Genomic DNA, 17,716 nt, shown 5'->3' with positions numbered 1-17,716 from the left:
CATCAGTTATTATGCGATGCAAAACCCTCTTTCGTCTAAGCCTGGCAAGCAGTATTTCACATGTAAAAAATCGGCGTTTAACGTTTCTCGGCTTCAGTTCATGTAGAACCCAATTTCTATGCTTTTTAATCATTCACAATGATTTTAAACGATTGTTGTGGAATTGCCTGTTGAAATATTCCTAATATAAATGTAAATTCTACTTGCGTCTAACACCGAATCTTCATTTAATAATGCTTCCAACTCCTAGTCCTTGTACACTTTCATCCTTCTGCTTCATTTTTTGTCTTCAACGTCAAATTTGCCTTTCTTAAACTTTTGAAACCACTCACGACAACTTCTCTCACTTTGTCAGGACTTGTGTTTCTCTTGATTTGCGTTGAAAACATGAATGGTCCTGAATAGGAACAGGGAGCTTACTCAAGCTATGTTCAAGAAGGTGTGAAGTAGACAACACAAGCAGGAAGGGTATACGAAACCCTTTATTTTCAATACTTTACAGGTATTTCCGAACTTCGGAATACAGAGACCAACCACTTGTGGTCTGAACGTAAGAATATAAAAAATACTAACTAAAACTCTAACTAAAAGCTAACTTTGAATTAATATACAAATGCCTAGCACTAAGACTGGCCTTTATTTAAAAAAGGTACGTATGTAGTACACCGAGCTGCTAAAACTACAATGCGTCTGCAAATATCAAGAGGGCTAAACCTCTGGCCTTAAAGGCAACCAGCAACAGAGTGAAAACTCGTAAAACTACAGTGGCAAGCTACAGTGGAATAGATGGTTACCATTAAATTACGTATTACGTTAGAGAAAATACATACAAAGGCATACATAGCAAGCCATTTGTGGCAAGGCATTACTGATGCATGTGACTGAATGGTACAAAGATTTTGAGATACAAAGATTTTGAGATAGATATACTGTAGTGTACATTGCTTCCTATAACTCCTTCTCTCTCTCTCTTGGCAGCAAGACAATTTGCATAAACAAGTTAAAGCATTTAATTCTGGCCGGAAGTAGAAAATAAGAAGTGATAGTACAGTTTTAAAATAAAATAAACGTTAGTAAAACTTAGGATCCTTACAAGACGACCGCATGTAGTAGTATCATTTTTAATGAATATATCATCATAAGTTTTAAAACTTCTTTCAATTTATCTATGTTAATTATTTAAAATTATCAGCTGTGTGTGATATTTTACTACTGAATATGTGTTTTGATTGCGAGACTGATTGTGATGTTATTGGTTAAAAAAAAAAGGCTGTGTAAAAATTTATGAGAACCATGCTGTTCAAAGTAGTTTTGTAGCTCAAATATAATTAATACTATTTAGATATATAAAACTAAATCGATTGTTTGAAAACACATTTGATTATGTCTACAATTTTTGTAATGTGCCAGTTGAAGGAGCCAGCAATGTCTAATTATTTATTGAGTATTTTGTTTCATATTTTAAAATAATATTTAAAATATGATACTAAATATATAGCAATGTGGTAAAGTCAACGGCTAGCAGTTTTCCAGGCATTCGGTATCTTACTGGGAAGCTGTTTAGATGAAACTTTATGTGCACCATTGTTGGAAATGTTCCACTGCCGATAAAAAGTAATATATTCAGCTCACCAATTAATGATGCTTGGCCTTGTCAAATAAACTCTTTTGCTATTTATTTACAACTGCCAGAGTTTTTAAAGATCTCAGAAATAGTGAAAGCCTTTTTTGGGATGATTCTTGATACATCTCAGTTTTAAGACTTTTAAGAAAATATTTTCATGTTGCATCCCTCTCAGCAGCATTTCCCTATGTAGGAAGGATTGCACAAGGTATAATGGGTGAGTATGGTTGATAATGATGAGAAGGTTTATGATGTTTTTCTAGATAATGCAGTGACTGATAAGGGGAGTCGTTGCCTAGATATTCACAAGTCAGATCAGCATTGTTTAATTGTCTGACACAAAGGGTTCATAACTCAGTAATTCATTGTCTGTGCGAGAGGCTAGAATTTATATTCCACTTCGCATACTGCATATATAAATACAATCAGCTCTGAAACTGTAATAGTTGCCATTTCTCTTCCTTTGACATTGAAACATGATCTGGCCATTTCATATTTTGTTGTTTCATTTGAGAGTCAGATTCAAATCATTAACTTTAATCTTTGGCAATAATGTTGCTACTGCAGGATGACTTCTGCCTTTTCCAACTGTTCAACGGCAGCTGTACATCTGGTTTATAGTTTATCCCTCTGCCAATGTGCGAGGGAGGATTTTTTCATTGAGCTTCTGTTTTCCTATTTCATTGCTTAAAATCTGGTATTGAACATCCCTATTCATGTTTAGTATATCGATAATATGCGAATAATAACATGATGGTCTTTTTAAAGGAAATTCTTTGCACATTCCACATTTTTGGGAAGGATTGTCTTTTGCTGAAACCTTTCAATCTCAAAATCTTTGTACCATTCAGTCACATGCATCAGTAATGCCTTGCCACAAATGGCTTGCTATGTATGCCTTTGTATGTATTTTCTCTAACGTAATACGTAATTTAATGGTAACCATCTATTCCACCTCCATCCATTACATCACTCTTGTAGCTGCAACAAAATGTACCATTACGATGAGCAGTGTGATATAAGGTACAGCCGTGCTACAGGTGCTTCACGAGAGCTGGTGTATATTCATGACTCACATAAAGCAACTAAATAATACTGATTTTACAAGCTTAAGTATCACAGTTTGACTCTAACAAAATCCTGCTTGGAACTTTTATCACGAAGTTAATATATTTATTTACATTTCGCTGCTGGATATCTAGCAGAAAAAAAAAATTAATAATGTTATGTCTAACACTCTTCTTTTTACAGTTTTTTATATTGTTTTCCTGTTTAGATTTTTTAAATTTTATACAGTGTGTTGATTTTTATTTCTGTTAAGCTAAGAGATGGATCTCGATCGGTTGTACGTACTATACAGAACAATCTTCTGGATAGCAGTAAGCAAGAGGCAATTGACATTTTATTACTTGGAGGTGCTTTGTACAATGAAGTAGCAGAGAAAGCTAGAAGTATACTTCCATGCAGCATGCTTAACTGTAAGTTAATATCATTTTTATTGAAACTTTTCGGTATTTATTTTACACTACACAATGTTCACTGCTTTCTGTGTTTAAGGAAGTTATTAAAACATTCTACATATTTTAAATCATTCCTTTAAGACCTGATTGGCTAGAGTGAGAGATATGGAGTTTTCCTTCCTCTTTCTCCTCTTGAGTGAGTCAAAAGTCAAATACATTGAAGAAGAAAATTATAAATATCTCCAATGAATTTTTCATTTTGTGGCTGTATAAAGATGGTCTATCATTCATTTGTTTTATGTAGTGTTGATCAAAATATTTCAGGCAGTTAACTTGAAAAGCGGCTGTTTTCAAAGAAGTATTAGAAGTAATCTGGCATTTCCCTTGTACTAACATCTGTTTAATAAAGGTTTTGTAAAGCTAGTCAATGTTTTTTAGTTTTTTTTAATTATTATTTTTTTTTAATTGGAAACAAGTCTGTGAAATTTTTTTTTAGATGTAAAATTTTTTATTATTTTTTATCCTATAATTTTGTTTAAACTATGTAACTATGTAAACCAGTTTTCCATGTTATAATGTATATGCATTTTTTCCTCTATAATTTCATCTAAGTCTTTTAAATAATGTATTGTTATTAAATAGTTTTACTCATCTGATTGTTCTATATGACAATAAAATTGCAGATAATTTAGATAATATAGATATGTTATATTTACATATATATGTGTACATACAGGATATCTCAAGAAAGAAAAAGCAGATTTTACTTGGAAGCGTTCTTCTAAAATTATTGTTTTGTATGCAAGAAAAGCATTTTATACCTTATCTTATAGAAGAAGGTGAAATTGTGCGATGTCAGGCATTAAGTGTGCATCTTAAAGTGACATACATCTAAGCTACAGTTAATTTTGTTCCTAATCAGCTGTAGCTACTCTACAGTTGTGGACTTAATAGCTGAAATTTTTGTAAAGAGGTAAGGTTGACATGTACCACTATGAAGTGTTAAGAACTTGTCTGGTCTGAAGGCATTTTGCCTGATCTGCTAGAGAAAAACAATTGCATTAAGATAGCACATTTAATGCAGCTTCATGCAAAAACATGATCCTTTTCCCACATAGGGAAGTATCTGGCACTTTTTTTAAGAGCAAAGCATAATATAGCATCTTTTTTTTTAAACACCTACGGCAACCATGGAGCCACTCAGTGCTTACAAATTTGAAAGAGCTGGAATTCTTGAATCTAGCTCACAAAAGCTCTTTTTCCCTAGCAGTAGAGAATTGCATTGACATGAACCACACTCAAGTTCTCTTCCTATAGCTAAGTGATCTCTAGCACCATATTTCTGATCTGATCCATGGATGTTGTTATGTGCAAGGCATCTGCTTAACACCAAAAAGCATCAAAAGGCAGCGGGCAAAAATCACCTAGCTCTGTGGCCGTGAACAGTGGTGCCCCTTCGATATGGGTTAAACATACTTCCACCCACCCACCTGGGGGAAATACTAACAACAAACTACATCACTTGTATAGCACCTCATACCTCAAGTCTTCAGTGGGCCCAATTAGCCCACCCACTAAATGGAGCTGAACACAGCCTAGCAGTGCAATGATCAACTGCATCAAATGCAGGGTTTCAAAACAGGCCAACAAGGCCATTCCTCATTATTACCATACAGATGCCGGGAGAGGGTATATGGCATCCATGGAGCCACTCAACCCTTGCAAATTTAAAAGAGTCAGAATTCTTGCATCTAGTGCACAAGCTGTTTTGCTGTAGTGGTAGAGGATTTTGCTCATATGGAAACGAACTCAACATCTGTTCGCCACAAACAAGCCTCTGCTTAATGCTAAAAATGTCGAACAACAGTGAGAATTAAATCAACCACAGCCCCCTTGCTGCCACACACTTCTATGCAATACATGATACATACAGGGGTTTTGAGAAAGAAATCTGCAGTTTTGATTGCTTTTGGTATTAACCCAGTATTTACACTTCTAATTACAAAACTTGTCAAAATAAGAGGGTAAATTTTGCGAAAATATTCTCAGCACTGCAGATGGCAAAGATCTGTAAATGGAAAATTACAGCTTTTATATGATTTTCATAAAGCAAATACAGTCAAATACCGAAAATCCGCCAACTCCTGAAATCCACGTTGCCTCTCAAAATATAAACATTTAGTTTATAGGTTCCGGAAACCACAACATGGAGTACGAAATATCAAAGAAAAAATACTTTCCGAATAATGACTTCATAATTATCGAATAATAATGAGTCATAATGGAAATACCAAATTTTTGGCATCATGATTAAAGTTTTTTCCCTCTAATCTGCAGCGAGGTAGAAAAGCAGATGATTCACTTCTCTTCTTGCAAATTCACGATTCACGTTTTATTTCTGAGCTTTGTTATTTCACGAGATTGTTTAGTGCTGTCATTTTTTTTAATCCAGATATTTTGTGGATAAACTAAGAATATTTTAAATTTCAGCACTTTTTAATACAATGACAGATAAGAAATGTACTCATGATTTTACTGCTTGCAACATTGAAAAACGTAAACGTTGCATTGACGGTAATGCAAAAGGTGCAAATTCTGCAAAAGATGGAGGTAGGTGCTACTCCTCTGTTTATAGCAGAATCGTATGGAATTGTGACACAATTGTGTATGTTATATGGAAAAGAAAAGAAAAGCTGTTGCAATTTTACAGCAACAGTGATTCTAACACCGGAATATGAAACCGGAAATCTTTGCATGCGGCGAAATCAGCAAACCTCGATGCTGTGTACATATATAATATAATAAATAATGTAATCATTTTATATATGTAATAACAATTTAATGCATATAATAAATTAATGCAATAACGTATATAATAATTTAATTGAATGTATCTAATATGCCTTATTTATTTTGCGCTTTTATTCTGAATATTATGATTTATCTTCTCTGTCCTGAAATCCGCAAAATCCTAAAATCTGCACAACCTCTGGTCCCAAGCTTTGCAGATTTCTGGACTTTACTGTATTCTATTTAATAAAATATTATTTACACGTTAAAAAGGTTAAACTGAAAAAGTTCTAAACCTTTATATGCAGAATTCATGGAGATATTAGATAATGGATTTCTTGAATTAGATCATTCTTCGTTGTCTTAGGGAGCATTCATGTGATAATCTAGTCATCTTTATTGTTATAGTCCTAAGGCATAAAAAAATCACTATCACCATTTAACATTTATGAGACAGGTTTTCAGCCATCTCTATTAAACTCAGATCAATAAAAAGTTTCCTTACAGATCAATAAAAAAATGTTATGGGGATTTGGCATGTGGGTACTCATAGAAGAAAATGAATAGACCTGTGATTAAATACCCATAGATTAAATCTGTGTGGAAACCTGTACAACTGTATCGGTACACCAAATCTCTGTATAAACTTGTAGACAAAAACTGTAGAACTCTAAAGGTACTCATTAAGCCAAATATGTGCATAAACTAGTAGACAGAAACTCAGAGAATTGTATGGCTACCCATAGGCCAAATCTTTATAAAAACTAGCAGACAAAGCTTGTAGAGCTGTACATACCTGTAAGCTAAATCCCTGTAAAAATGCATAGACAAACCCAGCAGAACTGCACGGGCACTCATAGGCTAAATATCAGTAAAAGCCAGTAGGCAAAACTAATAGAACAGATAATAATAAAACAGATCAGTATAAAAACTATATAACGAAACACAGAACTATTCCAGTAAACTACGTCCCCATAAGAACCAGCAGAACCACTAACTGGCATAGATGAGATATTCTGTACTATACTGGAACAAAACAAAATAATGTAGAAGAAGCTACAGTCTGTACTATTCTCTGTGCATATCTGTACAAATGTTTAGAACATATCTATATAAATTCATCAAAGCACTTTATATCATTGCATATACCTGTAGAACACGCTATATTTCTGTGCTTGCCAAACATTTTAGCGTTGCTACAAACCTACATTGCAACATATATGTGATTCACATAAACATAGTTCATAGTTATCTTGTGCAGAAAAAGAGGAGAAAAAGAAAATCCTAAAAAATAATGAAATAAAGGAAAAATACTTATACTGAGATGAACACCTCAAAATGTATACAGTAAACACTCGTTAAACATGAATCTCAAGGGACTGAAAAATCAAGAGTTCATATTAAAAAAATTGATATTATGTGGGACTCAAATTTTACTTTTGGAATATTTTTTTTACACATTAACTATTTACAGTATGTCATTACATAACTTTTATAATATGTTATGCATGCCAGCATAAGAAACACTATATTGATTACTGTGCTGTAACTTGGAAAAAAAAAAGAACTTGCAGATCATTTTTTGGTGAAAAATTTCTGCATATTTTGCTGTTGCAGATGGGAACAAAAATGCCTGCTAACTTCATGGCTTTCATAAAATTAACAGTTGATTCGGATGTTGTAGCAAAATGTTCTTCAGTATCCAAGAACTATAACATTTCCCATTAGGTGGATGGAATGATATTCTTCTCACTTTCTTCCGATGACATTTCTTGCACCTCACATAAGTGCTTCCATTTCTGTGCACACAGCAACATCATCATGTGCACTAACAGATCCCTCGAAACTAGCACCAGGGTTCATAATGACTTGTAGACTGTTCCATTCATCAGGTTAAGTGATATCATTGTTACCATCTAACTTATCAACATGATTAGTGTCTTTATGTCTCCAGACTCTGCTGAAACAGTTCTGTATATGTTGTAATGATAGATTTTCAGGTGCAGTAATAGATTTTATTGCATGAAGCACACTCCAACTTGGCAATTCCGTCTCCTTTTCAACAGCATGAATTGTAGCTGCTATGAATCCTTTGTGGTAAGACCTCTTCATAACTCCAATAATGCCTTGATCCAAAGGCTGAAGACAATTTGTTGCATATAGGGGGTAGTGAGCTTTTACATTGGGTAAGCTCAGATCATGTATGTTGTGGGCATAAGAGGTTTTCAATTAAATGGAATAGAACATTTCTGAATGCAACCCTAGCAGAGAAAAAAAAAAAAAAAAAACTTTGAAATTTTATGTGAAAAATATAAAAATTATTGATGCAATATATTTAAAAATAGTCTGCAGTTTATGCAAACTGAAATTCACATTAACCTATAAAATTTCATATAAGGTCACATAAGTCACCGCTAGGAACAAAGTTTTCTGTATAATATTATAATGAAACAAGCCTAAAAATTTATATGTCCTGTCAATTCACATTTTGAGAATTACTGACGTATCTCATTGTATGTATGTATGCATAATTTAATCTTATATCTCACTTTCAGGGCTGCATATCCATCTACAGACTTAATAATTTTATGTAAATGAAATCTGTGCATATAAGTACCTATATAACATGATACATATTTCTGAATGTATTAAAAAAGGGTCTTAATTTTCAATTGCTGTAAATTAGTGTTGTAAAAAAATTCATCTTGATGAACAAGTAGGGATGTAGTCACGTTCAAGAACAAATAATTATTAGTACTTATATAATATCTATCAGGACTAAATCTCTTTGAAAGGGCAAAAATATAAAAATACTGTTAGGAAAGTGTTGGCACTATAGTATTATATTTACCTTGTAGAGTCATTAGGTTATTTTTTAAAGCAGGAATGATGAAAAATGAGCAACGCCCTCGCCTCTGGAATGTTCACCCAGCATGCTGACCACCACCCTCCAAAGGCATGCTAAGAAGGCGGGAGAAATACCTTAATACTCCCCCTTTTAAAGGGCAAAAGTTTTGGGGTTTTTAGGAGACCCAATCACCAAATCCTGGGTGTGGAGAATCATTATCCACCGCCATTTTAGTTTGGACGCCACTGTAGAGTCATTACGATAACTCCTAAGTGAGAACTGTAAGAGTAGTAACTTTATAGAAGGGTTAAAAGTACTCTTTATTAACTCTTTAAAATTTACAATGCATCAGCTCGATGCTAACAAAGTACGCCTCTTCTTGGGTAGTAACTGAAATCAAAAATAATGAACTGAAGATTTAAGATATGTACAAGTTGTTGAACTACTGGGCTCAGAGTAATTCCTGTATATTAAACCCCCGTCGAAAACTAGTGGCAGCAGGTAAATGCAATTAAGCCATGCAAACCAGCAATAACTCAGAAAGCAGACTCTTAAGCAGCAGAGGTGACGGCAAACAGCCTAACTCTCCCTCTTTCGTACTGAAACTTGGTTTTTAAACTCTTTCTTCAACATAGAATTTGCATTCCTTCATGCTCACTACCAAATTTAAATATTCTGCCACTGACATTAAGGGAATGAAAGCTTTTAGGAAAGAATAACAAATTAAATAAAATTTTTTATTTAAAATAAATATAAATATCGACAAGCTATATAAACAAATCTTACACATAGCTCTTTATTAAAAATGTCTTTTAAATATTGCAGTCATCTATTAAAAAACTTTTTTTAACCATTGTAAATAATTTTGTGTAAAAATCCAGTTTAGAGAATATATTCACATATAATCACATTTGTATACAAGCAATCTATCTATATACATGCAACCTATCTTCTGTATAATCAGAAATATGTATGTAAAATATTAATTTAGTATAGAAAATAGGAACAGCTATTGTACTTTTTCGTTCAAGAGACACAAGCGTGTGTGTGCTTCTTTCTTGCTATTCCCTGCAGTATAATTAATTTCCAATTCACAGAAAATTAACACTTAAATATTATGTGAATAATAATAAATGTATAATAAAACTTATGGCTTGAAAAGCTTTGGTTTTTTGTCCCATAAACCCTTCATTAACCTTTACAATATTCATACATGTAGAAATTAAGAAATCAGCATTAAAAGTTTTACTTCACAAAAATATCCATTTATTTATTTTTTTAGTAAATTGCTCTTATTTCTAGATTTTACTCACAAAATCAGCAAATTTGATATTACATTAAAAACTCACAACACTATTTTCAAAAGAAATATAAGAAAAAATTAATAGAATTTTTATTCATCAAACTATAATAATGATAACACTTAAAATGTGTGTCAGATTTTTTAATTATATGTCTTAATAACACTGTTAAAAACATTTAATTCAACCATGCCACTCTAGTGTTATAATTGTAGAGGAAAATGGGAAAACTTGCTATATTTAAGTGAAACAAAAAAAGGGGGAAACAACCTCTTGTTTTGCTAAATAAAATTCACACATTTTTTGCTAACTATATTTATTTTGCTCAGTCATACTAGCACTGATAAAAAAATTAAAAACTTTATCTCACTATATCATGTGAGAATTTTTGAAATTGCTAATAAAATTCACATTTTCTAGGAATGCTCATATTTGTTAGTATATAATAATGCTAAAACATGCGCATAGATGCTAAAAATGGAAAAAAAAATGTTTTCTAATTAATCAGGAATCAGGCATTCAAAAATACAGTTTGAATGAAGTAGGAAAAAATGGTTTATCCATTTGAAACTGTTCATATAATTGTTTTTCAATCTTCAAGCACTTTTGTTTATCACGTCATTGTTGTTCTTTTGAATTTAGACTACATGAACATTTATGACATTATTTTTGTGGAAATTTTAAAATAAGGGATAATGATGGAAAAAAAGGTGACTGATTTCAGAAAAGTCACCAGATATCGACAATTTAAGCTACAGATTAGCGAAAAACATCATTTTGAAAAATAATTTCCGATTTATATCCAGCTGTGTAAAGACTGAAATTTTGCGATGGTACTTCAATCGTTAATTGAAAATATGTGGGAAGAAACAGTAAAAAAATCACTTTAGTATTAAATTTATCAAAATGTAAATGAAATTTAAAAAAAAATCTCCAAAAGCAAATGAATACGCTCAGAAAATCTTTTCATTGAACTTGAACAGTAAGCTTTTTCGTCTGTGTGTTGTGATATGTAAATTCCTTCTTCTATGAATTTTTATATGCAAAATTGAATTTATTGATCTTAATTTATTAATTATATTTATTTGCTTTCTAGTGCCATCTAGTTTCTTAGAAGCATTATACATGAGAAGAAAAGAATTCACGCTTACTTCTAAAGTAAGAGTAGGAATTGCTACATGGAATGTTAATGGTGGCAAGCATTTCAATAGCATTGTTTTCAAGCATCAATCTATGACAGAATGGCTTTTAGATTGCCCAAAATTATATAAAAATAATGGTATTGTTTCACATTTAATATTTAGTATTTTATACTGTACCTTTTTAAACTTTTTGAATGGTTTTAAGGCCAGTTATTCCTTAGCAGATCCTTGATACTGTAATGCTTTTCTGCATTTCTGTGCATTGATGAGAAACTAATTGATAATTTGATTACTTAAATGGACTGATTTGCATAGTGTCTTGAAATAAATAATACATAATTTATAAGGAAATCATTTTTGAAAATGTTGGAAGAGAAATTTTCAGAATTCCTCTCCTATTCCTCTGAAATTCTGGTGTTAGAACCCTCAGTAAAATTGAAATTAGATTCTGGTAGAAATTAGTGCTCATGTAAAAAAGGACTCAAACCATAAATATGTTTCAAATATACAGTAGTGAAAGTGTGTAAATGCAATTAATCAAAGGTGTTAGATTCTTAAAAGCAATTGTGGATAGAATGTACAGATAATTTTTAAATAAAAATTATTAATATTTTATTACTTGAATCTTATTTGAGAGATGTATGGTATAGTATTTTCATTTGAAAAGGCATTGGGGGGGATTGTTCCTTTTTTGGTGTTTTAATTTATGTTTTGGTTTTTTAATATTCTACAAAAAATGCATTCAATGTAGTTAATTTTTTTATTAGAACATGATAAATGGAATTTAGAAACCCTATACAAGAAAGAGTACAATTATCACTTCAGATATAAGCATCTTTTCTTCTCCTGATGGTGCAAGCAGTAAGAAGTGAAGAAACAGTTGCTTTTTGAGTTATGCAAAAAATTAATACATGTAATCAGCATTTCTGTACTTAAAAATAGGTACTTCAGAATCCCTTAAATTGATAATTGTTTCAATATTTAATTTTTGTATAATATTTTTAATAAGAATTTTTTAACATCCACGTGGTTGGGAATGTTTGATCCTGCAGGGCAATGAACATACTGGGTCTTTACAGTTTTTGGTAAATGTGGCACGTTGATAGTCAGAATAACATGCTACATGCTTCATATTTATAATCTGACCCTCTTTGCACATCTTGATTTGCTTAGCAGCACAGACATTTTGGTCAGAGAGCTCTGTCAGAAATTCATCCTCTGAAATGTCCTGCAGAAAATTCAGAGATTGCTCCACGACTGTAATTCTGAGGTTTTAGGGCTGAGATACCTACATTGGCATGTCTGTCTTGTTTAAAGCGAGAAGGGTTGCAGATTGGCTAGAAGATACAGTTTCTGCAAGAAGATCACCTGAGCGAAGTCATTTGATGTTTTTAGGCTCGCAGGCAAAGGCTGTATAAGTTTGTGTACCAAAAAGGGTGGCATTTTTTAAATTTCGCCTGTTGTGTTATTTATAAGCAATTTTCTTTCATCCTGATTAGCATTTGCATGTTTTATATTTATTTTTTGTACCATTTGTTTTATTTTCTGAGATGCAAGAATCAGTTAAAGTAGCCATAATGATGAGAAAAGAGATTCGGACCCGGCTTCCTCACTCAACACAGATTCCAACAAGGGGACCTGCGTCAGGGTTAACTGGGTCTATATGCATATTGAAGCCCCACTAACGATTTATCTGAAAGCAGGAAGCTCCCAAAGGCTTATCTTCAAGCCTCCGACATTAGGGTCAGGAGACCAGCCAATTGATACTAGTGAGGACAGTGAAGTGCCTTCAGCCATTTATCTGGAGCAGAGGCCGAAACCGTGTGTTAGGGACAGTACTCTACCCCTCAACTATTAGGACCCTCCTTTCCAACAACATGTGTCTCTATGCACAGTAAACACGTGGTAAGTTTTCTCACGGTTTCAAAACTAGTGACTAGAGCAGTAACAGTTTCTCATGCCGAGCCCCAACCTCCAAAGAGGAAAACGACAAAAGAGAAGGGAAGGAAAAAGTTACAATTAAGAGGAGGGGAGACTGAAAAGAGGATAGATCACTAGGATTCCAGGATTGTGACACCCATCTCACCAAGAGGATGATCTCCTGAAGGGCTAGGGTGTCTCAGATTGTCACAAATTATACATGAAAGATGCTTCTTCTTGTGGAATGGAGTTTGATACGCCAGGATGCGTAGGCTGATGCCTCACCCCAAATCAAACATAGTTGAAAGTTTTGAAATATTTTAGAAAGTAACTTATTTGAGATTTAGTAATTTTTTATTTATTTTATGTAAGTGAACTAAAAGGTTTTTAAGATTGATAGCTTCTTTTCTAATTTTTTTCACAGCTGTAGTTATTTTATTACGATTAAAATAACTAAAGCTGTGAAAAAATTTAGATGTCATCAATGTCTGAAGAATGGCAGTGATTAAAAGTTGTTAGACAAGTTGTTATTCAGTGTCTCACAAAACTGAAGAAAGTAATTGGACATTAATGTCTTTCTTAAAGTAAACCAAATTCAATGATTACATAAAAAATTTCATGTCACAAAAATAATAAATTGATTATACTGCTCGTTCAGAATTAAAGGATAATTACAGAAATAAAGCTTTAACTGTTACTTATAGAAATATTATTAAAAGCAATTTTTACAAAAGCTTTATTTATCTTGCCTTGTTTGCCAGTTCATTAGTCTCAAAATACTGAATTTAAAGCTGAATTTCTGGAAATTTAAATATGATTGAAAAGTGACGTCCCCCCATTTTGAACCAAATCTTTCTTTAATGTGATATATAGTCACTTCTGAGAGAAATGTGGATTTCACATCTCGATGCATTTATTCATCAATGTAGCAAACTGTTGATCAAGTCTTATGGAATCAATTGCCACTCTTCTTGACTTTTCAGATCCTGGAGGGTTTGGGCAGATATTTGACCCACTGAAATTCAGTGGCCTAAGATATTCAATGCTCAATCGGTTTCAAGTCTGGTGAGTAAGCTGTTGAAGTGATATCTTCTGTTTCCATGTATTCTGACACTAGAGATTCTCGATACAGACTAGCATTGACATCCATTAGCAAAACAAATCTGGACAACCAGTACTCCTAAATAACCTTATGCGAAGTTCCAAGAGCACATCCACATATCTGTGACTAGTTACAGAACCTCCATCAAAGATGCTCACCAGCCTTTTTTGATGATTCCATCCCTTCCATCCCAAACTTTGAAAATGCTTCCATGGAAAAAGTATCGTTCATGAACAAGAGAAGGCAAGTTGCATGTACATCATTCCGTTCAGAATAAACATGTCTAGAATCACAATTCAGGCCATATATGGGCCTGTCAATAAACATTTCACAGTACCATTCCTCTTGACGCTATTTAGCATGAAAACAACAGCAACTTAAATATGTTCTTTTTGAAATTGGTATGAGTGAGATATGGCTATTGTTTTGCTCATGTAAATTCTAACCTTTTGATACCTCGGTGTAGCTCAGAAATGGCTTGTTTGAGTTCCTGTGACAACCTGAAGGTTTGAAACCAACTGTTTATAGTTGCTTCTTCTTCTTCATAAGCTCCACAGCCTGTTACAGGCCAAGGCTACCTCTCCAAGTTTCCTCCACCTGACCCCATTCAGGGCAATAGCCTTCCTAACTCCAATTAACCTTAAATCTTGCTTGACATCATGTATCCATCTAGTGGATGGTCTTCCATTTCGTCTTACTTCCTCATTTCTCGAAAAGGTTATCTTTTCGGTTATAGTCGCTTCACATTTCTTTTTCTTTTTTTTAATTTAAGAGGGACAGAAAACTGTCTTTTAATGCAGTAGTTGCTCTTGGTCATGCTTCCCCGACTATTTACTAACTAGTTAGCTGCTTAAAAGGTGGTTTCGGCTTCTTAATATGACACTGTGTGTGATGTTCAAATCTTTGCCAATCCAAATTATTTATTTTCCCTTTACTAATTAACTACGACTTCTGCTCTTCAGTTAAATGTGTCTTTTTTAAAATTAAAAACACAAGCAATTTTCCATGTACGACAAAAAACTTGGAGCTTGTAGAAGTAAGTATGAAACACAATGCAGAAAAATCAATCAGTAAAGGAAAAATACTTATGAAGTATTACAATAATTTACAGTAATTTTATAAAATAGTCAAAGGCACTTTTCTCGGAAATAAGCCAATGAAAATCAGAAGGTCAGTTAATCAGTTAGTATTGTTAAGTGCCAATTTTAAGATCTTTCTTTCAGTATCAAATCGGGAACACAGAAGAAGCACATGTTCAACAGTTTCCTCGCCACCAACACTGGAATCACAAAAAGTGTCTGAATCTAACTTAATCTGCTCAGATAACTGTTTCCATGGCCAGTGAGCAATTGGGTCATTTATAACTTCTAAAATATAATGACATGACAATGTCATTTGTATGAAAGGTGAAAATCTCATAGAAAAATTGCTTGTGCGTCATACATAACTAATGAATACTGATGACTCTCAAAACCATTTTAACTTAAAACAACACTACACCACTGCACACCTGAATTCCAACGTGTGTCCAATGAACAACACGTTGTTAGTCGCCTAAATTGCATATTTCGTATGCCACCTTGGATGCAGAAGATCAGTTTTGCGTTTAGTAACAGATAATTAACTTAACTACGTTATTGGATATTGGTTCAAAACATTAATCACCGAGTTACAAATTTATGCACTGAAGTGTCGCGAGCAACACAACGCTTGTCTAAATGTTTAAATTTGTTTAAATTTCTTTAAAGGTTAAATTTTACAGTTTTGCAACATTTTATCATTTTTATGTTCTAGAATTAAAAAAAGAGCAAAATGCACCATGATTTTGCATTAAGGTGGATTGCCTGTTTTATAGTGAATTAATTGGGTGGATTGCCCGTATTATTTAATTATAAATCTCTCTTTACATTTCTTTTAATGGATCACCGACTGAATGAACAAAATTCAGGTAGAGTCTCACAACATGGTGACCCGGGCTTGATATTAAAGGTACATTATTTTGAATTACCTGTTATTCTGAAAATGGAATTACTTGTTAAAAAACGCTCTCCAATAAGAGCTAACTTCACAAAGTGTTTTAATGGTTTCAGTGACTTATTAAAGGCAGATAATGTTAAACAAGAAAGCATTTGATCTAACTTTGCTAATTTATGTAGAATTTATTGTCAGCTTACTGAAATAGATCAGGAAATGAGCCCTTTATTATTAGACGATATAGACGATAAAAAGTATCAGAACGAGTACGCGAAAATAGAAGAATATAATGAAAATTTAGTAAAGGCAGAAGTAAATGTAGAAATGTATTTAAATAGAATTTCTAAAACCGAAAGTTCTGTTGATTCTTCGCCCATTTAAAAACAAAGGTTAAAGTTACTGGAAATCAAACTTTTGAAATTTGATGGGAAAATCAAAGATTGGCTTGCCTTTTGGAGCCAATTCAAAAGAATACATGACGATGAAAATATTGCGAGAGAAGTTAAATTTCAATGTTTAATTCAATGTATGAAGGCTTTAGAGCTCGTGATATTGTCGATAGTTACCCACCAACATGTGAAAAATATCATAAAGCTATTGCATGTTTAAAATCTAAGATTCGGCAGGGAGGAATTACTAATTGAATTTTATACACGCGAACGTTTAAATCTTGTTGTAAAAATTGTTACCGAAGAAAGCAGAAAATTAGACACGTTGAAATTATACGATAAATTAGAATCACATCTAAGAGCGTTGGAGTCCATAGGCTTGACATCCAATACATATTCAGCTATACTTTTCCCTCTTGTAGAATCGTGTATTCCCGAAGACATTTTTAGAGTTTGGTTAAGAAACCCTTTAATTAACATCAAATTCGATTCTTCTGAAGAAATTGCTTATGGCGAGAAATTAAGAAATTTATTATTGTTCCTGAAAGCTGAAGTTGAAGGGGAAGAACGTAATCGTTTAGCAAAGGGATTTGTTAATAAAGAACACAAATTTCAGAAGGAAAAAATACAGCGTTCTGTTCATAGGAATCCACTGACAACAGCAGATTTGCTTGCAGGAAGAACGGAGAATAAAAGAAAAAAATGTTTGTATATTTTTTGGCAAATTGCACGAAAGTAAAGATGACTTCTCTGCACGTAAACTCAAGTTTCAATAAAAACAAGAAATTTTAAAAAACAAAATGGCCTGTTTTGTCTGTTTAAAAATTGGACATCGTTCTAACTTTTGAAAGTTCAACATCAAATGTGTTCTTTGCAGTAAAAAACATTCGATTTTGATGTGCCCAGAACACCCTGGAAGTAAGATAAAAGTGACATACAGGAACGTGAGAAGACGTTGTCGTTTGATTTTAGTTCGTCTAACTTATGCACTTCTGATGAAATATCGCTTCAAACGTTACAAGTGAAACTGAAGACAAAAGGGAAAGAGCTACAAGTACGTGTACTTATTGACACTAGCTTACAACATTCTTACATTCTTAAAGAAACAGCTAAGGAACTAGGTTTTAAGCCTACAGAAAAGAGAATCTTAATTCACTCTCTATTAG

General features: G+C 32.9%; 1 protein-coding gene across 2 annotated transcripts in view; it reads left to right on the top strand.

The window, feature by feature from the left end:
- The window catches only part of Synj (synaptojanin), a 227,582-nt gene that overhangs the window by 126,231 nt on the left and 83,635 nt on the right, over window positions 1-17,716 (top strand). For both annotated transcript variants that reach the window (XM_085807291.1, XM_085807290.1), the window contains exons 11-12: window positions 2,946-3,102; window positions 11,120-11,302. In XM_085807291.1, coding sequence (XP_085663417.1) covers window positions 2,946-3,102; window positions 11,120-11,302 — 340 coding nt within the window. The remainder of the gene's footprint in view (window positions 1-2,945; window positions 3,103-11,119; window positions 11,303-17,716) is intronic.

Source organism: Stegodyphus dumicola, chromosome X1 (assembly GCF_044657685.1).
Source record: "Stegodyphus dumicola isolate Sdum_Otavi_A_Nest chromosome X1, ASM4465768v1".
Lineage (NCBI taxonomy): Eukaryota > Metazoa > Arthropoda > Arachnida > Araneae > Eresidae > Stegodyphus > Stegodyphus dumicola.
Note: the sequence above shows the minus strand (reverse complement) of the source record. Positions and strands in the feature narration are given on the sequence as shown.